General features: G+C 36.5%; 1 protein-coding gene across 1 annotated transcript in view; it reads left to right on the forward strand.

Moving 5' to 3' along the window:
* BRMS1L (BRMS1 like transcriptional repressor) overlaps nt 1-26,180 on the forward strand; it is a 46,181-nt gene extending 20,001 nt beyond the window's left edge. The window contains exons 5-10 of the mRNA XM_082619230.1: nt 17,909-18,005; nt 19,063-19,146; nt 19,827-19,891; nt 20,957-20,996; nt 22,866-22,992; nt 24,375-26,180. Of these exons, the coding sequence (XP_082475356.1) occupies nt 17,909-18,005; nt 19,063-19,146; nt 19,827-19,891; nt 20,957-20,996; nt 22,866-22,992; nt 24,375-24,492 (531 nt within the window). The 3' untranslated portion in view covers nt 24,493-26,180. The remainder of the gene's footprint in view (nt 1-17,908; nt 18,006-19,062; nt 19,147-19,826; nt 19,892-20,956; nt 20,997-22,865; nt 22,993-24,374) is intronic.
* The last annotated feature ends 711 nt before the right edge of the window (nt 26,181-26,891 follow it).

A 26,891-nucleotide genomic window follows, 5' to 3' on the forward strand; every position in this document is an offset into this window, starting at 1 on the left:
TTGGAAGAGTTTGAGAAGGATGGGTGTTAGCTCTTCTCTAAATGTTTGATAGAATTCGCCTGTGAAGCCATCTGGTCCTGGGCTTTTGTTTGTTCGAAGATTTTTAATCACAGTTTCAATTTCAGTGCTTGTGATTGGTCTATTCATATTTTCTATTTCTTCCTGATTCAGTCTTGGCAGGTTGTGCATTTCTAAGAATTTGTCCATTTCTTCCAGGTTGTCCATTTTATTGGCATAGAGTTGCTTCTAGTAATCTCTCATGATCTTTTGTATTTCTGCAGTGTCAGTTGTTACTTCTCCTTTTTCATTTCTAATTCTATTGATTTGAGTCTTCTCCCTTTTTTTCTTGATGAGTCTGGCTAATGGTTTGTCAATTTTGTTTATCTTCTCAAAGAACCAGCTTTTAGTTTTATTGATCTTTGCTATCGTTTCCTTCATTTCTTTTTCATTTATTTCTCATCTGATCTTTATGATTTCTTTCCTTCTGCTAACTTTGGGGGTTTTTTGTTCTTCTTTCTCTAATTGCTTTAGGTGCAGGGTCAGGTTGTTTACTCGAGATGTTTCCTGTTTCTTAAGGTAGGATTGTATTGCTATAAACTTTCCCCTTAGAACTGCTTTTGCTGCGTCCCATAGGTTTTGGGTTGTCGTGTCTCCATTGTCATTTGTTTCTAGGTATTTTTTTATTTCCTCTTTGATTTCTTCAGTGATCACTTCGTTATTGAGTAGTGTATAGTTTAGCCTCCATGTGTTTGTATTTTTTACAGATCTTTTCCTGTAATTGATGTCTAGTCTCATAGCATTGTGGTCGGAAAAGATACTTGATACAATTTCAATTTTCTTAAATTGACCAAGGCTTGATTTGTGACCCAAGATATGATCTATCCTGGAGAATGTTCCATGAGCACTTGAGAAAAATGTGTATTCTGTTGTTTTTGGATGGAATGTCCTATAAATATCAATTAAGTCCATCTTGTTTAATGTATCATTTAAAGCTTGTGTTTCCTTATTTATTTTCATTTTGGATGATCTGTCCATTGGTGAAAGTGGGGTGTTAAAGTCCCCTACTATGAGTGTGTTACTGTCGATTTCCCCTTCTATGGCTGTTAGTATTTGCCTTATGTATTGAGGTCCTCCTATGTTGGGTGCATAAATATTTACAATTGTTATATCTTCTTCTTGGATCGATCCCTTTATCATTATGTAGTGTCCTTCTTTGTCTCTTCTAATAGTCTTCATTTTAAAGTCTATTTTGTCTGATATAAGAATTGCTACTCCAGCTTTCTTTTGATTTCCATTTGCATGGAATATCTTTTTCCATCCCCTTACTTTCAATCTGTATGTGTCTCTAGGTCTGAAGTGGGTCTCTTGTAGACAGCATATATATGGGTCTTGTTTTTGTATCCATTCAGCCAATCTGTGTCTTTTGGTGGGAGATTTAGTCCATTTACATTTAAGGTAATTATTGATATGTATGTTCCTATTCCCATTTCCTTAATTGCTTTGGGTTCGTTATTGTAGGTATATTCCTTCTGTTGTGTTTCTTGCCTAGAGAAGTTCCTTTAGCATTTGTTGTAAAGCTGGTTTAGTGGTGCTGAACTCTCTCAGCTTTTGCTTGTCTGTAAAGGTTTTAATTTCTCCATCAAATCTGAATGAGATCCTTGCTGGGTAGAGTAATCTTGGTTGCAGGTTTCTCTCCTTCATCACTTTAATTATGTCCTGCCACTCCCTTCTGGCTTGTAGAGTTTCTGCTGAGAGATCAGCTGTTAACCTGATGGGGATTCCCTTGTGTGTTATTTGTTGTTTTTCCCTTGCTGCTTTTAATATGATTTCTTTGTGTTTAATTTTTGACAGTTTGATTAATATGTGTCTTGGCGTATTTCTCCTTGGATTTATTCTGTATGGGACTCTCTGTGCCTCCTGGACTTGATTAACTATTTCCTTTCCCATATTAGGGAAATTTTCAACTATAATCTCTTCAAATATTTTCTCAGTCCCTTTCTTTTTCTCTTCTTCTTCTGTAACCCCTATAATTCGAATGTTGGTGCGTTTAATGTTGTCCCAGAGGTCTCTGAGATGGTCCTCTGTTCTTTTCATTCTTTTTTCTTTATTTTGCTCTTCATCAGTTATTTCCACTATTTTATCTTCCACCTCACTTATCCGTTCTTCTGCCTCAGTTATTCTGCTATTGATCCCATCTAGAGTATTTTTTATTTCATTTATTGTGTTTTTAATCGATGCTTGATTCATCTTTAGTTCTTCTAGGTCCTTGTTAACTGTTTCTTGCATTTTGTCTATTCTATTTCCAAGATTTTGGATCTTGGAAATAGAATCTTGGATCATCTTTACTATCATTATTCTGAATTCTTTTTCTGGTAGACTGCCTATTACCTCTTCATTTGTTAGGTCTGATAGGTTTTAATCTTGCTCCTTCACCTGCTGTGTGTTTTTCTGTCTTCTCATTTTGCTTATCTTACTGTGTTTGGGGTCTCCTTTTTGCAGGCTGCAGATTCGTAGTTCCCGTTGTTTTTGGTGTCTGTCCCCAGTGGCCAAGGTTGTTGTTTCAGTAGGTTGTGTAGGCTTCCTGGTGGGGGGGACTAGTGCCTGTGTTCTGGTGGTTGAGGCTCGATCTTGTCTTTCTGGTGGACAGGTCCACATCTGGTGGTGTGTTTTGGGGTGCCTGTGGCCTTATTATGTTTTTAGGCAGCCTCTCTGCTAATGGGTGGGGTTATGTTCCTGCCTTGCTAGTTGCTTGGCATAGGGTGACCAGCACTGTAGCTTGCTGGTCGTTGACTGAAGCTGGGTGCTGGTGCTGAGATGGAGATCTCTGGGAGATTTTCGCCACTTGATATTATGTGGAGCTGGGAGGTCTCTTGTGGACCCGTGTCCTGAAGTTGGCTCTCCCACTTCAGAGGCACAGCACTGACTCTTGGCTGCAGCACCAAGAGCCTTTCATCTACCCGGCTCTTTCTGCTGTTCTGGAAACATCTTCAACACAGGACACGATCGATGGGCTGCACCTCCGGGCAGAGCCTGGCACAGCAGGACCGGCGGGCCGGTGGACAGGCAGGCTGCGGACTTGCTGACTCAAAGGCGCGTCGGAGGCGGCGACGAGCGCACATGAGCGCAGCCCCGCACTCCCAGCACATGTAACGGGCCCGCGCCCGCGCTCCGCGCCCGCCTCCCGCTTCTGCATTTTTTTATGATTAGTAATGTTGAGCATCTTTTCATGTACCTATCAGCCACTTGTATGTTCTTTTTGCAGAAATGTCTATTCAAATCCTTTGCCCATTTTTTAAATCGAGTTCCTTACATATTTTGGATGTTAACCCCCTATTAGATACATGATTTGCAAATATTTTCTCCCATTCTGTTAGGTTGCTTTTTCACTCTAGTTGTTCCTTTGCTGTGCAGAAGCTTTTTTTTTTTTTGATGTAGTCCCACTTATCTTTTTGTTTTTGTTGTCTTGTTTGTGCTTTTGGTGTCATATCCAATAAATCATTGCCAAGACCAATGTCATAAAGCTTATCCTCCTTATTTTCTTCTATTGGTTTTATAGTTTCAGGTCCTACATTTAAATCTTTAATCCATTTTGAGTTGATTTTTGTGTATGGTGTAAGATAAGGGTCAAGTTTTATTCTTTTGCATGTGGCTTTCCAGTTTTCCCAACACCATTTGTTGAAGATCTATCCTTTCCCCATTATGTAGTCTTGGTACCGTTATTGAAGTTCAGTTGACCATATATGCATGGGTTTATTTCAGGGCTCTTTATTCTGTTCCATTCGTCTGAATGTTTATGCCACTACTATATTTTTAAAATTATAATAGCTTTGTAATATATTTTAAAATTAGGAAATGTGAGGCCTCCAGCTTTGTTCTTTCTTAAGATTGTTTTGGCTGTTTGGGGTCCTTTGTGTTTCCATATGAATTTTAGGATTGTTTTTTCTATTTCTGTAAAAAAAAAGTCATTGGAATTTTGATAGAGGTTACATTGAATTTGTAAATTGCTTTGGGTAGTATGGACATTTTAACAATATTAAGTTTTAATAACAATATTATATCTTAATAACAATATTAAGTCTTTCAATCCATGAACATGGGCTTTCCAGTTATTTGTGTTTTCTTTAATTTCTTTCATCAACATTTTACGTTGTCAGTATACAAGTCTTTCACTTCAGTTTATTCCTAAGTATTCTATTATTTTTGATACTCTTGTAAATGGGATTTTTAATTTTTCATATCTCTTTCATTCTATCAGTTTTTGCTTTATATATATATATATATATATATAGAGAGAGAGAGAGAGAGAGAGAGAGAGAGAGAGGGAGAGTCTGTATTAGCAGACTCACATATTTTAGAATTTTTATTTTTTAATAAATATAACATTTTATCCTTTTTTTATACCCTTCTATCTCTGTAACAGTGATTTTTGCCTTAAAGTCTATTTTGTCTGACAGTTAAAACAGCTAAAACAGCTACCCTTGTTTTATTTGGCTTGGAATTTTCCTGATAAAAGGTTTTTTCATCCTTTTTTTTTTCTCTCACTTTTTTCTGACCTTGTATTTTGGGTGTATTACTCATAAATAGCATAAGCCTTGATTTAAAATAAAATCTATTTTAACAATCTCTGTCTTTTAACTGATAAATTTAGTCCAATTATATTGATGGTGATTATTTTGATATTTAATTCCAACCTGTTTTGTGTTTTCAGTTTGTTCTGCTTTATCCTTTTTTTATTCTTTCCTGACCTTTTTTGGGAGATATGTGTGATTTATTGAGTTTTAAAATTACATCATAAAGTTACACCCTCTATTTCTATTTTAATGATTACCTCCATACCTTCCATTTCTATATTTTAATGCTTACCTTAAATTTTTAGCATGCATACCTACATTAGTAGAATCTAAATATTAATTAATAACTCTATCCTCCTCCTTAGAACTCCTATAAAGGACCTTAGAACTCTAACTCCAGTTACTCCCTCTCAAATTGCAAGGTATAGTTGTTTACTATTTTAGTTCCATCTTGTTTTTCATACTTTAGATGAGACGTTATTTTGATATCGTAAATTTAGTTCTTTTTAGGTTTATCCACATTCTACTAGTTTCTTGTTCACTGTTTTCGAGTTGCAACCCTTCCTTGCAGGTCTGTTTTCTGCTTGTTGAAGAACATCCTAGGCATTCCTTCACTGAGAGTCTGTTAGTGGTAAACTCAGTTTTTATTTGTTCAAAAATAGCTTTATTTATAAAAATTGTGGAAGGAGAGTTTAGGGGGTTATAACATTCCAGGATGACAGTTATTTCCTGTTAATGTTTTTAGGATCTTACTTTCCATAGTCTGTGCTAGAAGGCTATAGTCATTTGTAGATAACTTTTTTCCTTCCCTTCACTGGCTGCAAAAACTCTTCTCTTTGTTGTTCTTCAATTTCTCTACTGTGTGTCTCCATAGAGATTATTTTTCTCTCCTGACTTGGATTTGTTGTGCTTTCTGAATCTCAGAATTTGTTCTCTGTTAATTCTGGAAATTTCTCAGCTGTTAACTTTTCTGGTATTGTCTGTCTTCCATTTTCTTTCCTTCTGTCTTCTGGAACTGTGATTAGTCATCTGTAAGGCCTTATTCGGTTTTTCATATTGCAATAATTAATTCATACTTTTATTCAGTAAGTCATTATCTGACATTCTTCAGAGCCTAATTCTGCTGTTTTTTATTTCTGCCAAACCTCACACCTCATTTCCTTATTTCATGATTCTGGAGGTTTTATTGGTAGCAATTATGTGAGCCTTGGACAGAGGCTGTAGCTCTTCAGATTGTATCTGCTTTTATTTCTGCTGAGTTGTTTCAGCCAGGCATCCTGGTATGCCAGCACCACATGACTGCTTTCTGCCTTTGGATTTTCTGGAAGATGCAGGGGTCTATATTTGAATCCCAAAGGTGTAGAAATCAGGCCCAAGATGACATATTTTCAGGGAAAACTTTTTTCCCCACTTATTGCCTAGGCTGAGACAGATAGATTTCTCTCAGGTGGATTTTTTCAGTCGCCCTTTTCACTAAAGGTAGTAACCCTTCAGGACCATGCAGGGATCCCAGTTCCCCCCCAGATCTTTCTCTTTTAACCAAATAGCCACTAAAAGTGATGCCTCTCCATTCAATAACCAGCAAATACCCTCAAGGAAACTCCAGCTTTATTTTTATTTATTTATTTATTTATTTATTTTTAAACATCTTTATTGGAGTATAATTGCTTTAAAGTGGTGTGTTAGTTTCTGCTTTATAACAAAGTGAATCAGTTATATATATACATATCTTCCCATATCTCTTCCCTCTTGAGTCTCCCTCCCTCCCACCCTCCCTATCCAACCCCTCTAGGTGGTCACAAAGCACCGAGATGATCTCCCTGTGCTATGCGGCTGCTTCCCACTAGCTATCTATTTTACGTTTGGTAGTGTATATATGTCCATGCCACTCTCTCACTTTGTCACAGCTTACCCTTCCCCCTTCCCATATTCTCAAGTCCATTCTCTAGTAGGTCTGTGTCTTTATTCCCATCTTGCCCCTAGGTTCTTCATGACCTTTTTTTTTTCTTTCTTAGATTCCATATATATGTGTTAGCATACGGTATTTGTTTTTCTCTTTCTGACTTACTTCACTCTGTGTGACAGACTGTAGGTCCATCCACCTCACTACAAATAACTCAATTTCATTTCTTTTTATGGCTGAGTAATATTCCATTGTATATATGTGCCACATCTTTATCCATTCACCTGTTGATGGCCACTTAGGTTGCTTCCATGTCCTGGCTATTGTAAATAGGGCTGCAGTGAACATTTTGGTATATGACTCTTTTTGAATTATGGTTTTCTCAGGGTGTATGCCCAGTAGTGGGATTGCTGGGTCGTATGGTAGTTCTATTTGTAGTTTTTTAAGGAACCTCCATACTGTTCTCCATAGTGGCTGTATCAGTTTACTTTCCCACCAACAGTGCAAGAGGGTTCCCTTTTCTCCACACCCTCTCGAGCATTTATTGTTTCTAGATTTTTTGATGATAGCCATTCTGACCGGTGTGAGGTGATACCTCATTGTAGTTTTGATTTGCATTTCTCTAATGAATAATGATGTTGAGCATTCTTTCATGTGTTTGTTGGCAATCTGTATACCTTCTTTGGAGAAATGTCTATTTAGGTCTTCTGCCCATTTTTGGATTGGATTGTTTGTTTTTTTTGATATTGAGCTGCATGAGCTGCTTATAAATTTTGGAGATGAATCCTTTGTCAGTTGTTTTATTTGCAAATATTTTCTCCCATTCTGAGGGTTGTCTTTTGGTCTTGTTTATGGTTTCCTTTGCTGTGCAAAAGCTTTTAAGTTTCATTGGGTCCCATATGTTTATTTTTGTTTTTATTTCCGTTTCTCTAAGAGTGGGTCAAAAAGGATCTTGCTGTGATTTATGCCATAGAGTTTTCTGCCTATGTTTTTCTCTAAGAGTTTGATAGTGTCTGGCTTTACATTTAGGTCTTTAATCCACTTTGAGTTTATTTTTGTGTATGGTGTTAGGGAGTGTTCTAATCATACTTTTACATGTACCTGTCCAGTTTTCCCTGCACCACTTATTGAAGAGGCTGTCTTTTCTCCACTGTATATTCTTGCCTCCTTTATCAAAGATAAGGTGACCGTATGTGCGTGGGTTTATCTCTGGGCTTTCTATCCTATTCAATTGATCTATATTTCTGTTTTTGTGCCAGTACCATACTGTCTTTTTGTGTGTGTGTGTGTGTGGTACGTGGGCCTCTCACTGTTGTGGCCTCTCCCGTTGCAGAGCACAGGCTCCGGACGCGCAGGTTCAGCGGCCATGGCTCATGGGCCCAGCTGCTCCGTGGCATGTGGGATCTTCCCGGACCGGGGCACGAACCCGTGTCCCATGCATCGGCAGGCGGACTCTCAACCACTGCGCCACCAGGGAAGCCCCATACTGTCTTGATTACTGTAGCTTTGTAGTATAGTCTGAAGTCAGGGAGCCTGATTCCTCCAGCTCCGTTTTTCATTCTCAAGATTGCTTTGGCTATTCGGGGTCTTCTGTGTTTCCATACAAATTGTGAAATTTTTTGTTCTAGTTCTGTGAAAAATGCCAGTGGCAGTTTGATAGGGATTGCATTGAATCTATAGATTGATTTGGGTAGTAGAGTCCTTTTCACAATGTTGATTCTTCCAATCGAAAAACGTGGTATATCTCTCCATCTGTTTGTATCATCTTTAATTTCTTTCATCAGTGGCTTATAATTTTATGCATACAGGTCTTTTGTCTCCTTAGGTAAGTTTATTCCTAGATATTTTATTCGTTTTGTTGCAGTGGTAAATGGGAGTGTTTTCTTAATTTCATTTTCAGATTTTTCATCATTAGTGTACAGGAATGCCAGAGATTTCTGTGCATTAATTTTGTATCCTGCTACTTTACCAAATTCATTGATTAGCTCTAGTAGTTTTCTGGTAGCATCTTTAGGATTCTCTATGTATAGTATCATGTCATCTGCAAATAGTGACAGCTTTACTTCTTTTCCGATTTGGATTCCTTTTATTTCTTTTTCTTCTCTGATTTCTGTGGCTAGGATTTCCAAAACTGTGTTGAATAATAGTGGTGAGAGTGGGCAACCTTGTATTGTTCCTGATCTTAGTGGAAATGATTTCAGTTTTTCACCATTGAGGACGATGTTGGCTGTGTGTTTGTCGTATATGGCCTTTATTATGTTGAGGAAAGTTCCCTCTGTGCCTACTTTCTGCAGGGTTTTTATCATATATGGGTGTACAATTTTGTCAAAAGCTTTCTCTGCATCTATTGAGATGATCATATGGTTTTTCTCCTTCAATTTGTTAATATGGTGTATCACATTGATTGATTTATTTGCATATATTGAAGAATCCTTGCATTCCTGGAATAAACCCCACTTGATCATGGTGTATGATCCTTTTAATTTGCTGTCGAATTCTGTTTGCTGGTATTTTGTTGAGGATTGTTGCATCTATGTTCATCAGTGCTGTTGGCTTGTAGTTTTCTTTCTTTGTGACATTTTTGTCTGGTTTTGGTATCAGGGTGATGGTGGCCTCGTAGAATGAGTTTGGGAGTGTTCCTCCCTCTGCTATATTTTGGAAAATCCCAGCTTTAATATCAGGTTAGCATGCTGGTTTCTAGCTCCTTGTTTATATTTGGTCCTTGGGGGTAATCTCTTATTTTCTTAAGGGATTAGCTATACCTTTAAAAAAGAGTTTTGTGGTTTTTTATCTAGAATGTCTGTCTAGGTGTGGTGGGAGTTTTATTTTGTTTTGTTTTTTGTGGATATCTAGTCTACTATATTGCCATAAATAAAAGTCAATAATATATCTTCAAGTAATGTTTTTTACTTAGACAATTACATTGATATTCTTTCTCTTCCATCTTTTTTCATCTTTGAAAGTCCTCCCTTCTCCATAGAGATGCTAAATATTTACCTAAATATCTTGTGGTTTAGTTATGGCTTGCTGTTTTATATGTTTAATACATAATTAATATTATAATTACTCTGTTTAATTATATAATTAATCTAAAAATACTCACTAGTAGTTCAAGGAAAGGAAATAAAGGTTGAATGGGAACTTACATTTAGAGTGTTATGTGTTTTACATTCATTCTCTCATTTTAACACTTACAACAACTTTATAGCATAGGAATTATCTTGATTTTTATAAATGGGTTAACTAAGGCTCAGAGAGGTTAAATAGTTTGCTTGGGGGTCACACAATTAATAAGCAGCAGACCAGGATTGAAATCCTTTGATCTTTCTCGTCATTCTTGCAGTTTACCATTAAATCTGAACTTGTTGTTCAGGGCTTTGTATCTGCTTGTTCCTTAGTTCTACATTTGACTCATATAGAAATAACCTGAGAGGCAAGGGAAGTGGGAAGAAGGAAGACACACTGACAGTTGTCAAAATAAAAGTTTGATTAGCAGCAGATAGAAAGGAGGGGCCGAGACCAGAGACTAGACAGGTTCACACAGGTATGCACATAGGGAGTGTGCCAAAAACCACACAGACAATCAGGCAGCAGATGGTTTGTGTCAAATTAAGGGAGAAAATCATATTTATAGAATACAACAATGTGCCAGGCACTAAGATGGGTGGAGATGCTTTATTTAGGTTATCTCATTTAAGCCTCCCCACAGAGCTGCAAATGAGTTTTCAGATGCGACAGCAGGTGGTAGCAAGGTCTCAGCCAGGCCCTTAGGGTTCAGGGTTAGGATTTCAGTTCTTGAGAAGATTGGTGAGAGCTCTTCAGAGCTCTGATTTTTTTGGTTGTCTATTCATTTAATTATTTTTTGTTTTCTGATTGTAACATTAATAACTGTCTATTGAGAAAACTTGAGAAGTAAGTCTAAAGAAGAAAATAAAAGCAACCATAATCTACCAAGCATAAGTAATTACTGTTACTAAGTACGTGTGTTTGTATAATTGTTTTTCACATAGCTGATATGACTCTATGTATACTATTTTGTATCCTAACTTTTTTATAAGCAGCATTTCATGAGCATTTCCTTATGGCTCTAAATACTTTTTTGGGGGGGTCATTTTGTGTTTTATTTTTTATTTTGAAAAATTAAAAAATTTTCTTCTAGTTTTATTGAGATATAATTGACATAGCACTGTGTAAGTTTAAAGTGTACAGCATAATGATTTAATTTACATACATCGTGAAATGATCATCATAATAAATTTAATGGACATTCATCATCTCATATAGATACAAAATTAAAGAAAGAGAAAAAAATATTTTTCCTCGAGATGAGAACTCTTAGGATTTGCTCTCTTAACAGCTTTCATATATAACATACAGCAGTGTTCATTATATTAATCATGTTGTACATCACATCCCTAGTACTTGTTTATCTTATAACTGGAAGTTTGTACCTTTTGATTGTCTTCATCCAGTTCCCCCTCCCTAAATACCCTTTTAAAAATCAGTTTTTACTGGGTAATGTGTGTACATATTTCTGAAGGCACAGGCTTATAATGAAAAACAGCAGTCCCTCTCCCATCTCCATATTTTACATCCCAGCAGCAATTGTCTATCAAAATCTTTTATCTACTGCTTCTGGAGTTTACCCTCATATTTCTAAATAATATCAGTTTTAGATATTACCTTTTGGTTTCCTATTATGAAAGCTGAGGATTCCATAATAGTTCCCCTCATTCTTCTAATGATCTCATTCTTCTAATATTGTTGTGTCACAATTTTTGTTCTTATTGTAACTATAAATATTGTTTACTGATCCAAGAGTTATACTTTGCTTAAACTTCCCTTTTTGTACAACTATTTTTTTAACCTTGGAACTAATTGCTTCATTTATTGTTTGTTAGTTTTCTCTTATTTACCAATTCTTCCCAGAGACTCCAGCAGATTTATGAAAACCCCCAATGCCATTTTCCGCGTGATCAAATGCATCAGGTAATCCATGAGACCCATTTACTTCTGGAGTCCTCCCTCCTGGGAGCAACTTCTCCACCCCGGATCCCTTGTTCACCTGTTCCTTCCTGCTACATCCTTCAGATGCTTTCTAGGCCAGCTGCATCTCTGTCTTCAGGGGTATCTCTTCACCATCACCCTGGAAATTCCCTTTACATCTTTCCTGCTAGATCTTGTTTTCTTTTTTCAGTTTCATAGAGTAGCTTCTTGGGAAAAAGTGTACAGAAGTTAGTTGTTTGAAACCTCTTGTATTGGTTATCTATTGCTTTGTAATAAATTACTCCAAAATTTAGTCGCTTAAAACAATAATCAACATTTATTATTTCGCAGTCTCTATTGTCAGGAATTTGGGAGCAACTTAGTTGGGAGGTTCCGACTCAGGGAATCACATGAAGTTGCAGTGAAGAGGTCAGCCAGGGAAGCAGTTGTCTGAAGGCTTGAGGGGGGGCTGTAGGATCTGCTTCCCAAGTGACTGACTTCCGAGGCTGGCAAGCTGCTGCTGGTTGTTGGTTGGAAGACTTAGTCCCATGGGCCTCTCCACAGGCTGACTGAGGGCCCCCATGACCTGGTGACTGGCTTTTCCCAGAGTGAACGGGTCACGGGAGCAAGACAGAAGTGACAGCATTTTTAATAACTTGGATTTCTGTCACATTCTGTTCATTAGAGATGAGTCACTAAGTCCTACCCACATTCAAGGGAGAGGAATTAGACTCTACCTTTTGAAGGGAGACATGTCAAGCATTTATTGGACATGTTTTAAAAACCCTACATCTTTCATGTCCAAAAGCATCTTAACTCACAATTCAGAGTATGGAATTCTAGATGGTAAGTAATCATGTTTCCTCAGAATTTTAAAGGCATTTTTCCATTGCCTTCTAGATCCCAGTATTGCTTGTGAGAAGCCTCTTATTTTGATTCCTGATCCTTTGTACGTGACCTGTTTTCTTCCTGAATACCTATTTTTCTTTATCCTTGGTGCTGTGGAACAGCAAGATGATGTGCCTTGGTGTGTGTCTCTTTTCATTCATTATGAATACTCAAAGAAACCTTTAAATCAGGAAACTCATATCTTTAGTTCTGGGAAGTTTCTTATATTGTTCTTCTCCATTATTTTCTGTTTTCTCTTTTTGAAACTCTTATTGGTTGGCTGCTGGACCTCCAAGATTGATCTTTGAATTTTCTTATATTTCATATAATTATTACATATTATATAGATCTTATATATTTTTATTGTGCCTCCCTCCCTCCACCCCTCTCCCTTCATTTTTTTAAAAAATTTATTTATTTTTGGCTGCATTGGATCTTCGTTACTGTGTGTGGGCTTTCTCTAGTTGTGGCGAGCGGGGGCTACTCTTCGTTGCAGTGTGCGGGCTGCTCATTGCGTGTCTTATCTTGTTGCGGAGCACGGGCTCTAGGTGTGCGGGCTTCAGTAGTTGTGGCACGTGAGCTCAGTAGTTGTGGCACATGGGCTTAGTTGCTCCACGGCATGTGGGATCTTCCCAGACCAGGGCTTGAACCGGTGTCCGCTGCATTGGCAGGCAGATTCCTAACCACTGTGCAACCAGGGAAGTCCCTACCCCTCCCTCCCTTCATTCTTACTTTATTCTTTTTTAGAGCATATTCAACTTTCTCATCCACTCCTTTTACTAAATATTTTATTTCTATTATGTATTTAATTTCCAAGAGCACTTACGCCCTCTGATTACTCATTTTTAAATATTTTTTCTAACTCCTGTTCTTTCCTTATGGGTGTAATCGCTTTCCTCTTTGGGTATTAAATGTAGTTGCTTTGAAATTTTTTTCTGTGTCTTGGCTTGTGTCTGTTTCTTCATACTTCTTTTTTGTTTGTCTCTATGTCTTTCATTTCGATGCTTTTCACCAATAACTAGTCACCTTTGGCCATCATTCATATTTAAGAGTGAGTCAATACAATCTGCCTGTGTGCAGAGCTTGTCAGCTGCTGAGCTGTGGAAGTTTTCTTCTCACTGGTGAGCCTACCATGATGAAGAGGGCTTTCTGTCTCTAGGGCTTTTCATGTATCTTCCCCCATCCAGACCCTCCTTCATTTCTTTCTAGATTTGGAAGTATAACTCAGACTTTTCAGAATATTCCCCCTTCTCTCATATTCTTTCTTTATGAAGTGCACGCATGTGTGTAGTGTACATAATGCAGGTCTTGGGGTTCTGTCTCAGTTTAGTCACCACATTCAGAAAGTATGGCATGACATTGTGCCCCTTCCTTTGTTTGATAACTACAAGTGTGGTTTGTTGATTTATTTTGTACATATTTTTGTTTATTTCATTATGTCTTAGGGAAGAGAGAGTTTATGATCTGGGTTCATTTGTAATCTTACTCTAGCAGTTTCTCCCTACTTTTTGAATTCTGAATTTTTGGTGTCTGCAGAGTAGTAGTATGGATGTACAATAATTTATGTAGCCAGTACTCTATTATTGGATTTTACTTTGTTCCTAGTTTTAGGCATTACAAGTTTTGCTGTTGTGAGCATCCTTTTCCATACAGCATTGGTCGAGGTTGTTATTTCCTTAGGATGGAATCTTCAGTGTAATTACTAGATCAAAGGATACAATCAGTAAAGTCCTCAATACTTGTTTCTAAATTACTTTCCAAATTGTTGAGTTGGTTTATATTCTCAGTATCAGTTGGCATTGTTTATTATACTTGAAAAGAATGAAACAACTTTGCCAAGTGAAAAATAATATCACATAATGCACATTTTAATTTGCAGTTGTGTTTTCTGTCTCTCTTTTTGGCCAATTTTGGCAGTGAGTATGGATAGTATTTAGATTTTTCTTACTGATTTATCCATGCTTGTTTAATTCCATCTTATGGTTATTAGGGCTTTGTTATGTTGTAAATATTTTTTTATTGCCTTCCTCTTACTTTTGTTTGCTTTTTAATGTGTTTTTAATTTCTTTGTGCATAGTTTTAAAAAATAACTTGTCCATCTAATTTTTGTGCTTTGAAAGACTTCTTTCACCCGAACATCAAATAAAGAGTCACCATCTTTCCTTTAGTTCTTTTTTTTTTTTTTTTTTTTTTTTTGCAGTATGCGGGCCTCTCACTGTTGTGGCCTCTCCCGTTGTGGAGCACAGGCTCCGGACGTGCAGGCTCAGCGGACATGGCTCACAGGCCGAGCCACTTAGCGGCATGTGGGATCTTCCCGGACAGGGGCACGAACCCGTGTCCCCTTCATCGGCAGGCGGACACTCAACCACTGCACCACCAGGGAAGCCCTCCTTTAGTTCTTTTGAAGTTGATTTTTTTTCTTTCTTTCTTTATTTTTTGTGGTACGCGGGCCTCTCACTGTTGTGGCCTCTCCTGCTGCGGAACACAGGCTCCGGGCACGCAGGCTCAGCGGCCATGGCTCACGGGCCCAGCCGCTCCACGGCATGTGGAATCTTCCCGGACCGGGGCACAAACCCGTGTCCCCTGCATTGGCAGGCGGACTCTCAACCACTGCGCCACCAGGGAAGCCCCTCTTTATTTATTTTTTGGCTGCGTCAGGTCTTAGTTGTGGCACACGGGATCTTCCTTGAGGCATGCAGGATCTTTTTGTCGTGCTGCGCTGGCTCTTCGTTGCAGCGTACGGGCTTCTCTCGTTGTGGCGGGTGGGTCTTCTCTCTCTAGTTGTGGTGCGCGGATTCCAGAGTGCATGGGCTCTGTAGTTTGTGGCACGTGGGCTCTCTCATCGAGGCACGGGAGCTCAGTCGTTGTGGCCCGTGGGCTTAGTTGCCCCATGGCATGTGGGATGTTAGTTCCCTGACCAGGGATTGAACCCACGTCCCCTGCATTAGAAGACGGATTCTTTACCCTTGGACTACCAGGGAAGTCCCTTTCCTTTAGTTCTTTTAGATTTCATTTTGTAAATTTAATTCTTTAGTCCATTAATTTTTTTGTATAACATGAGGCAAAGAACCTGAGTTTTTCTCTACATAGTTAAACTTATTTTTCTGTTGTCATTTATTGTCATCAGGTTTCCAAATGATTTGAAAAGTCACCTTTTTCATAAAATTTCCCATAACCAATGGGTCTATTTCTTGGCTTTTAAATTCTGTTCTGCTTATCTTTTCATTCCAGTGCATCCCACTTTTAAAAGAAATGATTGTAGCTTTTTAATATGGTTTGCTCTCTGGTAATGCTAGTCTTTGAAAATCTCCGAGGACTCCATTCCAGGTTGGGAACTGTGAGGTGCCTAAGTCATGGAACTGCTGAAAGGGAGTTGGTTCTGAACCCAGGCCAGGGGGAGACGAGTACAAACACGGAACCTTGGAGCCACTTTCCTGGGGCTCCCTGGCATTGCCCTGATGAGAAGGAGCATAGGTGTCAGCCTGCGAAAGGGCTCAGTGAGCAGGTTCACTAATAGGTGTGGAGGTTGGAGGGTTGTGAGATTTTGAAGCCAAACATGTAATTATAATTAGTAATACTTTAAAAAAGCTAAGTTACCTATTGACTATAGAAGCCTCTACAGGCACCAAAACAAGGGAGTTTGGATGCCTCTTTCTTTTCTAGGTATCTTTTAGCTGCTTCATTATGACTTTCCTTCTCAGGGAAAGTTGTTGAGGGGTTGGGGATAAGGGAGAGAAGATCAAAGAAATAACAGTGAGGATAGGTTCAAGGCACTTCTATTTGTATACTTTAAAATATACCTATTATATTTTTAGAGATGCCTTCAAAGCTTCAAACATTTTAGTCCCATTGTGGCTTTTTTAAAAAAATTATAAAGAATGATTGGTAGGTTTATTTTAGAATTTCTGCTTGGCCTAGGGCAAATTTATCAATGGAAAGCAAAGAGAATGCAGCAGTTAAACTTCCATATTCTTTTTTTTTAATGTTAATTTTTATTTTTACTTAAAAGTGTTTTTTAAATTGAAATATTCTTTTTTTTTTTTTTTTTTTTTTTTTTTTTTTTTTTTTGCGGTACGCGGGCCTCTCACCGTTGTGGCCTCTCCAGTTGCGGAGCACAGGCTCCGGACGCGCGGGCTCAATGGCCATGGCTCACAGGCCTAGCCGCTCTGCAGCATGTGGGATCTTCCCGGACAGGGGCACAAACCCGTGTCCCCTGCATCGGCAGGTGGACTCTCAACCACTGCGCCACCAGGGAAGCCCTGAAATATTCTTAAAAGCAAAAGCTTTATCACTCCTGCTTAGCATTCGGAGTCATCTTTGGTTGGAGAATCCGGCTCTATTTATAGCTGTCACACGATCTTGACTGTGGCCACAGCCTGCTCTCCCTTTTTCTCTGCTACATAACATTTCCCAATTCTTGTAATACAATGTAGATAAGGCTAGAATATCTGTAAGACTTTACCAAAGGCAGAGGGGTAAGTAAAAGGAAGTAAGCATAGAGAGTAGCATGTAATGAGGTAATTTTTCATATGAGATCTAGTTTTAGTCTTCTTCAGCTTTGCTTTCTCTCTAGCTCCTGGATTGCTTCAACCTGACAAAAGCCATCTTTTCTCTACCACTCAGGAGAACCTTCAAGCATGTGTAGACTCTAAATTTCAAACCCAAAAGAGAGGACTTCATAACTGACACTGGGAATGCTGAAAATGGGCATGGCTTATGCCATCTACAAGAAATCATAACTAACTGCATTCCAGCGGCCTCTATGAGACAGTCATATCTAGCCATATCTGGCCCAATAGGCTAATATCCTTACTAGAGATAAGCATGTGGTGGGTGGGTGGGAATCTGTCATAGCTTTTTATATAGTAAATCTATATATTATACTGATGTGCATTCTATGGCTTTTAAAATAAGGGATACAGTGGGCTAGAACTAGTAGACCTGAATTCTAGTCTGACTTACTAGTGAACAGTCTTGTCTCTTAGCAAATGATTTAATCTTTCTGTAGTTTTGTTGAAAGATTTGGATATAATTAATCTGTAATTTTAGGATTTTGACTATAATTGAATTGTTTAAAATAATTGTAAAATTTAGATTTGAATTTTTCTCCTGGTGATATATTAGTCTATTTTAATATGATTCTGCAATATTAACTTGGAATTGTTCTGATGAGAAAAAATGATCCATTTTATAATGATATACTTTATAGGACAAGGTCTCCATTGTGGTACAGGTGGGACCTACTTATATTTAAAAGGGGCCGTGGGAGCTTACTATGAGTTTTTTTATAAAGTAAATATTTGCCTCTTTATTTATCACGTATAAATTTAGATGTTCTTAAACAATTTGATTGTATATAGTTCTCCCTATATTTAGATTCTATATTTTCTAGTGTTAGTTTATTCATATATTTGACATTTTATCATTGAAATTTTTAAGTTGAAATTAAACAAAAGCGCCATATGTTAAAATACTTTAAGAGTGAGTTATTTGGTACTCTTAGTTAAGATAGACTGATTTGTTCTTTCTACTTATGTGTGATCTGCTTTTTTTTTTTCAGAGTGAAAAGCTTTTGTTATATGATACAGTGCAGAGTGAACTAGAGGAGAAGATAAGAAGGCTTGAAGAGGACAGGCACAGCATTGATATTACCTCAGGTGAGGTGAATGCTGTGACTGTCATGTTTAAGTGACACTAAACCTTTGGTTTACTGAGGTGTCTCGCTGTATGTAGTCTCCTGTACATATGTTATGTAAATGAAGTGTCCTAATGAGAGAGGAAGGGGCAAGACTGCTAAAGAATTTGTTATGATTGTGATCGTTGCTTTGATTTGGACTCACACTTCAGAAAGACGTAGAAAATGGAGCACATGAAAGGGAACAAAATAGAAGTGAGACAGGAACTATAGGCATAAGATAGTATACTACAAGAATAGTAAGAATATTATTATAACATAGAATAGTATTGGAAGACAGCTGTAGTATATGTTCTTTCCTCTAAGCCTTGAAAGACTGTCATGTGGAAGAAGGAATAAAACCCTTTTCTCTTTGGTCCCACACAAACTAGGACAAATGGATGGACTTTCCAGGGAGGCAGATTTTTGTCTCAGGAAAAGGAAATACTTACTACTCATTAGATCAGTCCAAAGTGAAATGGCTTTTTCAGAGGCACTGTGGAAAGGCTTTCTACACTGGATGGAAGATTTACTGGATTATCCTATCGTTCTTGCATATGTATTATTTTACTTGTTATAAATTCTATTTCTCTGGTATGGAGTAGGCAGAGTGGACAAGCTGAGCTCTAATGCTGCATTACTTGTAGTTGGGTGACCATGGGTGACAGTTACTTTAGCTTTTCTAAATCAGTCTCCTCCTATAATTGAAGTAATGAGACTATCTGCCTCAGAGGTAGCTTTGAGGATTAGTCAAGACCATTCATACTATGTATATTTAACAAAGTGCCTGATATATATTTATCAGTTATTAGTCACTAAGTGCCAAGTTGAATTTTGCTCTAATAAAAGCAGAGGAAAATTCAAAATATATAACTGCTCATGAAATTATATACAGTCATATATATATGTATAGTATACACGTATATACAGTATATAAACATAGACACCAATGAATTTTGCTACTATGAGATTATATAGTCTTTTTTTCCTCCTTTGATCTCTAGAAATCAGCTAATACTTAATTTTTATTTACTTGCCAGAGCTGTGGAACGATGAGCTTCAGTCAAGAAAAAAGAGGAAGGACCCTTTCAGTCCTGACAAAAAGAAGCCAGTTGTGGTTTCAGATATCCTTTTTCAAATTTTCTGGGTTTTTTTGTTTTGTTTTGTTTTAATGTACATTTTTGCATTGTACATATCTTTGTAACTTTTGTTAGTATACATTGTCTTTATTTGCATGATCCTGTAATAAGCAAAAGATGCTTTATAAAACTGATTGAAGGCAGAAGGGTATAGTTTAGATTAAGAGGAGTAGGGAAGGAGTAGAAATTTAGTCACGATCCCAACTGAAAATTAATATGGCTTTGTAGATCACAAGGGCTTTGATATGAAGCAGCTGTTTAGTATGTAGCATGATTGCTTAATTCTATGTGTACTTTTTAACATTTTTAATGTCTCTGAAAGTGGAGTGTCTTTAAATTAATATGTGCGTTCAATCTTGGCATTCCCTTTGGTACCCTCCCCTTGCTACTGCCTTTTTCCCCCCACCTCAAACCAGTGATTAGGTTGGTGGTGTATCTTGCTATCCTTGATACCATAGGACTAAGGGAATATGGTTATAACATCTGAAGTACTGGAACTTATTTATCCTGGTACTAAGTTTTTTGAAGAATAATTTGAAGTCAGAATTCAGCATGCTGAAGGTTTTTGTCCAGAAGTCATTGTTCCATTCTCTGAAAAACAGAAGTTGGGAAGTATAATTCAAAATGTGAAATTCTTGCAGCTAAATTGACCTTGACTTTTCAACGTCCATATATAGTTTATATGCTACAAGATCTTGATATTCTTGAAGACTGGACAACAATAAGGAAGGTATGATTAAAGAGCAATGGAATGCAAGTATATTTTTTATAGTCTACTTTTTAAGATTCTATGATTTTTCACTAATACATCAAAATATTATTGTAAATATGCATTACTTTGCAACAGTCTCTCTAAGACAGTTAATACTAATACAGATAATAGTGGATTGCAAAAGTTTTAAAAATAAATTTATTTATTTATTTGTTTGTTTATATTTATTTTTGGCTGCGTTAGGTGCTCGTTGCTGCGTGTGGGCTTTCCCTAGTTATGGCGAGCAGGGGGCTACTCTTCGTTGCAGTGCACGAGCTTCTCACTGTATTGGCTTCTCTTGTTGCGGAGCATGGGCTCTAGGCGCACGGGCTTCAGTAGTTGTGGCATGCGGGCTCAGTAGTTGTGGTGCACGGGCTTAGGTGCTCCGCGGCATGTGGGATCTTCCCAGACCAGGGCTCAAACCTGTGTCCCCTGCATTGGCAGGAGGATTCTTACCACTGAGCCAGCAGGGAAGTCCCTGCAAGAGTATCTTAAGAGATGCATGTCAGCTGTTTGACTGTATTTTCCTGTGATAATGTAATTAATAATTTATGCAAAAGTGCAGAAAAGCGTTTATTTAGGTTACCCCAAAATAATAATAAATTACCATTCTGTGCCTAGTTCTTAGCCTGATAATGGCTCATGGAATACACTCAATAAATATTTGTTGAATAAACGAAAGTGAATATTTGAACCCTTATTATGTCTTGCATTCTGTCTTTAAACATTCAAGCATTATAGGATTTTCTGTGCTTGTTTGAAAGTGGACACTTATTTTCTTATTAAATTTTTCTAAGCTTCTTAGTTGAGAATTTGAGATTATTTTGGATATTGACAACACCTCTAGGAGAAATTGTTATTCTTTTTATATATTCCTATGGTCTTAGACATTACCAATTTATTGAAGCAACTAAAGATCATATTTCACTGTGTTTGTTATTGAGCTTATCAGTAGTGTTGTATATATTAAATAGAAACTAAAATATACTTTGCCTATGAACTCAGACATCTTTCTTCTTCTTCTTCTTTTTTTTTTAAACTAAGGCAATGGCTACACTGGGTCCACACAGAGTGAAAACAGAACGTAAGTCCTTTAGTCTGAGTTCAGAAATCTTTGCTATGGAGACTTTTTAAGTCAGTCCCCTATCACTGGTTTCATTTCATCAGTGAACACTGTCCCCAGAATTATGAGGAATTTTTCTGGAGTCTTTGTCTCATGTAAAAATTTCAAGATTTCTGAATGGAATGTATTTCTTCTTTTAGTGTTTCAACTACATTTCAATTGCTAATAATGGATCAGTAATTTTAAAAGTATGTACTTAGTGTTTTTTATGGGTTCAGTAATTCTATAGGGGAGGTTTTAGGAGTCCGTGGATGGCTTCAGGGAGCCTGTGAATCCTCTGGAATTGTGGGCAAAATTTCTTCTGTGCCTGTGTTTTCTAGGCGAGAGATTAGAGTGCTGGCAGTGGGATTCATCAAGAAAATTTACACACCACTAAGATTTACACATTCTGATATGCCTTAGTAAAATTTATATCAAATTATACTTTCACAATTCTTTGGAAAGTCTGAAATCACTGCCAAAGTAGTGATGGGCATTATTGTCTAGGATAACTTTCTTGTTTCTGCCTACTTTTACTATATATGAGGTTTCCTAATCCTAAGAACAATGAAGCTAGAATTTTAAATAAAACATGTTTTAAATACGAAGAGTCATATCCCAACAGATAATCTATAAGAGATCAATTTCTATTTTATATTTAACCCAAGGATTCTTTTAAACATTATATGATGTCAGGAAATTGTTAGCAATATTGTACTAAACTGCTTCCCTTGGGAATTAGGTGGAAGGGTAACTACTTATATTCTGAACGTTTTTGAGTCATGGATTCCTTTAAGAGTCTCACTACACCGTTGAGTGGGTCTCCTCCCCGACCCCTGTATGTTATCTTTAGCATGTGTACTATTTGTTTTCTTCATGGCACTTAACACAATTTGTAACTTTTTATTGATTGTTTACATGTTTACCTGCCTCCTGAGAGAATCGTAAGCTCCACAAAGGTCAGAAACATCTCTCTTTTAGTCGCAGTGCTCAGAAAACATTTGTTGAACGAATGAATGAGTGAATACTTATTGAACACCTTCTATATAGGAGGCACTATTTGAGGTTCTGGGAGTACAATTGTGCAACAGATGGACCTCCTAGAACTTCCTTGGGGGGAAGCAGAATAATAATGTATATGTAAATAGATAACTAACAGATACTGACAAATTGTAATAATTGCTATGAAGGAAATATAAAGCTGTGATGAAGATTAACTGAGGAGTGGTTAGAGTGGTTGGGGAAGACCTTTCTGAGGTGGTGACATTTGAATGATGCAGAGGTGTGTATTTCATGGTATGCTTTTGACAGTGTGTTTCTATAAAGAACATTTTTTTTCTCTGCATGAGTTTATCTGGTGAATCTCAAACCATTTCTAGGATTTCAAAATGGAAGTTCTACTTGAGGACATTTCCTTTTTAGAATCAAAGTCCTGGGGGACTCTTGGAATATATATTAAACTTTGCTTTTTTGGAAGTGTCAGCTGCAGGGGAGAAAATATGAAAAATATAGTTTTCAGTAGAAATATGACAATTCAGATTTTAAATCTCACTTAAAGTTGGCACTAGTAATTGAGAATATATTTGCTTCTCCTTCTTACACTTGTCTAGTTAATTGATTTATTATATATTGTTTAGCTTTATTAAATAGGTATATTTAAAACTGAGTGAATTATATAAAAATGTAAGAAATGAAATTCTCTTGTTTTTATTAGATTTAGGTTTGTTATCTAAGAAATATTTTTAGTGTTTTTTCACATATATGCGTGGGTTGGTGTTAATACTTAATGTTCTACACTTTTCTTCTGACAATGTCTTATTAATATAACAGTTTTTGAACTAATCCCTTTAGCACCTGTGAAACTGGAAAAACACCTGCACAGTGCTAGATCTGAAGAGGGAAGATTGTATTATGATGGTGAATGGTATATACGTGGACAGACAATATGTATTGACAAAAAAGATGAATGTCCTACAAGGTAAAAAGCCTTTATCATTTCAGTGCTACTCAGTATTAGAGTTTACCACATTGTTGTCAGTAAATATTTGCTGCTTCCGTAGTACATTCATAATACATTATTAATTCCCTATGGATTCTTTTTTTCTCTTGACATATGATTTGATTAGCATGTTTACACACCAGTATTAATTTTATACACCAGAGTTACATATTAAGTTCATGGACACAAGCATTAACACAAATGGAAATGTTGGAATTATTTAGCCAGGTAAGAGATCCCATTTATTAATTCTTATAATAGATGACTTGCTATGATCCTAATATTATGACCTTTAAACCAGACTGTTATGAATTTGACAGTATGCTTCCACAGTGTGGCTCTATTAATCCGTAACTTTTTGGGGTATATTACAGTATTTTAGATTAAAAATTTGCTTCAATTAGAATGGGAAAGGAATTGAAAATTAACAAAAACTTAGAGTAGTGGGAATTAAAGTATAACTTGAAAACTGAAAATTGCCTTTTAAAAAACTCAATCTGTCTAGGCTTAAATAAAGTTTATATAATTATTTATAGAGCCTTCTAAGTTTTATCTGGTGTGGCCTTTGGAAAATATTATTGCCCATTGCTGCTTTAATTCCTTTAGTAGTTTAGGATTTAACTCTCAGAGTAGTAACCTTCTACAGTAAGAAACTATCTTTTTCTAGGCATCAGTAGTAAATAAAGTGTTTGCGTTTAGTATAGAATACTCATTTCAGGAGCAGTGTGTGTAGTAACTTTTCTCATAGAAGCTCATTGAGCTAATTAATTACTAGGTTATACATGATACCCATGGATTCTTTGCTTTATCTTATTGCTTTTGAGACATTTAACTACTACTACTTAGCATAAATGTGGTTAAAAAGGAGATGAAATAGCATAAAAGAGGATTAAACACATATATTTTTAGAAAGATTTCTATGTAAAGATTAGTAGTGTTAAAAAAAATCTGTACAAGTACCACAGATGCTTGACACTGGGAATTAAGTTTGGCATTTGAAAGATTTCCTCCTGCCAAGGCTGATATGAGTTGGAGGTGTAATACTACATAAGGAGTCGTGTTAGCTCCACTTTTTCTTCTTTTGGAGGTGGAGTGGGAATGGAGTTAGGGACAATGTGCTTTTAATAGTTCTAGTAGTAAGTTTTACCAACTCTATTAAGAAAAGAAAGGAGATTATCTATTAAGTGTTGCTGAATGTGATATTTTTGACAGCATGCCCTGCTGATAGCATTCTGGTAAATAACAGTTACATACCTGAATCTACTCTTATAGTCCAGCTATTTTGGTTTTATAGTTTATGCTCTAAAATGAGTGGAGAAGGCATATTGTAATTCATTCATTCATATTTTTTTTCTTTTTAGTGCTGTAATTACAACAATTAACCATGATGAAGTTTGGTTTAAGAGGCCTGATGGAAGCAAATCTAAGCTTTACATTTCACAGCTACAGAAAGGAAAATATTCAATTAAACATTCGTAATCATGATTTAAGTGTTATCTAAATCTACCTTATTAGTGTTACCAAGTATGATGTGCCATGGGAATAAAAAAAATGTATTCAGTAACTTAATATTCTCATCGAATCATGAGAGACTGTGCATTTGTAGGTAGTACTCTAAGTAGACCTCATGTTGATATGTTATTGAAAGAGACAGTGATAAAAGGTTAATCATGATCATTACATTTATTTGCCTTTTTGGCCCAGTGACCAATAGGTATATATGGTAGGGGTTTCTTACTAAACTTTTTTCTTTGGTTTTTATGTAAATCTGTCTTACCTTTAGTGAACTATGTTAGCAATGGCTACATTTATCTGCAGTTTTCTTGATTTTCAGTGTCTTTGTCACTGATCATGTATTTGTAAATAAGCCCGATAAAATGTTTCCTATAAATGGTTTGTAATAGTACATTTGTGTTAAATCAGAATTGAAATTTAAACATATATACCTGAGTATGTATAGATGGCATCATCAGCTTATTTAGAACTGATGGCCTTACTTTGCAATCTTGTTTTACCCTAAATTAAGCTATTGGGTTTGAAAGCTAAAAGGAGCACTTTTGTAGACTAGCAGCTTTCCTTCTCCTTTTCCTTGATTGTATGGAGGCGACCTATTTTTACAAATTATACTTTATGTTGATTAGTAAAATTAGTGTCAAGTAATAACATGCTTCTACCTGTATTTCTTGTGAACCTTTAGAGGGCAGGTATATATGCCTGGTATTTATGATGCAGTATGTAAGTGGTGGACAGTAACTGACAGTATTGTGGTGCTTGCTGTACATGTCTGATCTTTTGAAACAGATTTTTAGTAAGCATTTTCCAGAGGTAAAACTAGGTTCGTATCCTAATTTTATTCCTAGGGCAAAATAGACAGGGATGATCTCCTTGAATGTATTCCCAAATTAATATTTTTATCTTTGGTGTTTCTACACTTTAAGGCCACTTGGTGCAATTTAGAAAGTATTGGCCTCTCTTCCCCTAGTCACATTCAAAATTAACTTCTAAAACCTCAGGAACAGTACAGGGAATTGAAACCCTCAATATGGCAGCACAATTGGCTGTAGTATATATTAGGGTACAACCAAATCAGGTATTCCTGGTGGTCTTGTGCACTTTAATTTCTGTTACATTGAGAGTTAAGAGGATGAGGAAGAGATCTCCTTATTAACACTTAGGGCAGGAATATCTGCATTTTTCCATTTGTTTTCTCGCTATTTTACCTCTGCAAACATCTTCCTGTGCAGATCACTACTCACAGTTGCCAAATGTTAAAATATTTGACTTCTGAAATTCATTATCAGCAGTTATGTACGTTGTTCTCTTTCTAATTAACTTTAGCAAATGTACATAATGTCATAATCTGATAGTATTTGACAGTACTTACGTATACAATGTTTCATAAGCATTTTTAATAATATTTGGATTTTTAAATTTAGTATATAATAAAAAGATGTGTTTGCGTGTCATTCGTAGTGTCTTGAATGACTTGTGCACTTTTATTATTTATAACCTGTCTACTTCTAAGAAGGATTTAAGGCAATTTACATGAATAGATATGGAGTGTTGGAGTGTTGAACAAATGTTTCTGCTTCCCTAAACCACGATTCAACCTCTATTGGGGTATATTTAGATATTTAAGGCAGCTAAGTTATATTTAATTTAAATATATACATATATGTTCTACTTTAATAAAAATGTACTGTGTAAGTTCTGAAATTTTAAGTAGAAAGTCTTTATTTTAAAAACTATGATTTAGTACATTTACTTTCAGAACTTCAATGTTTATATCATATGTAACTATTCCATGATATTGATACTGATTCAGGTAAGTGTATGCTTGTCTATGATTGAAATACTATAAAATATATTTCGTTGTTGGCAATTTGCCATTTGACTTCTGGTCAAAAACAGTCTAGTTTAGGGGAACTGTTAGAATCTGCAAAATGTGATCTAGCAGCTGCTGGTACTTTGTTTATGATCAGACTCTGTCTTAGTATCAATATATGGACCTTAACTGTCACAGCTTCCAGGATTTCATGTTTGGTCTCTCCCTTCTCGACATTTCCCATTAAAAGAACCTAATCATCAGTAATCCAATTCATCACTAATAATTATTAGCAAACACTAATGTACATTCCTCATTCTGTCCCTTCTTCTCACTGGACGCTGAGTACTTTTCATTGCAAACTTCTTCACGTAAAAGTTGTTTTGATATGTGTGTTGTTACTCAGAACTCAAACACCACTGACAGAACCATGTACAATCTTAAATACTTGGTAATTATTTAAAAAGAAGACCAGGGACGTTGGTTATTTCTGATTTTGTTTTTGGATCCAGTAAGTCCAGTACACTAAAACTGAACTAAAATGATTTGATAA

This window comes from Mesoplodon mirus (genome assembly GCF_964341445.2).
Source record: "Mesoplodon mirus genome assembly, chromosome: 4".
Lineage (NCBI taxonomy): Eukaryota > Metazoa > Chordata > Mammalia > Artiodactyla > Ziphiidae > Mesoplodon > Mesoplodon mirus.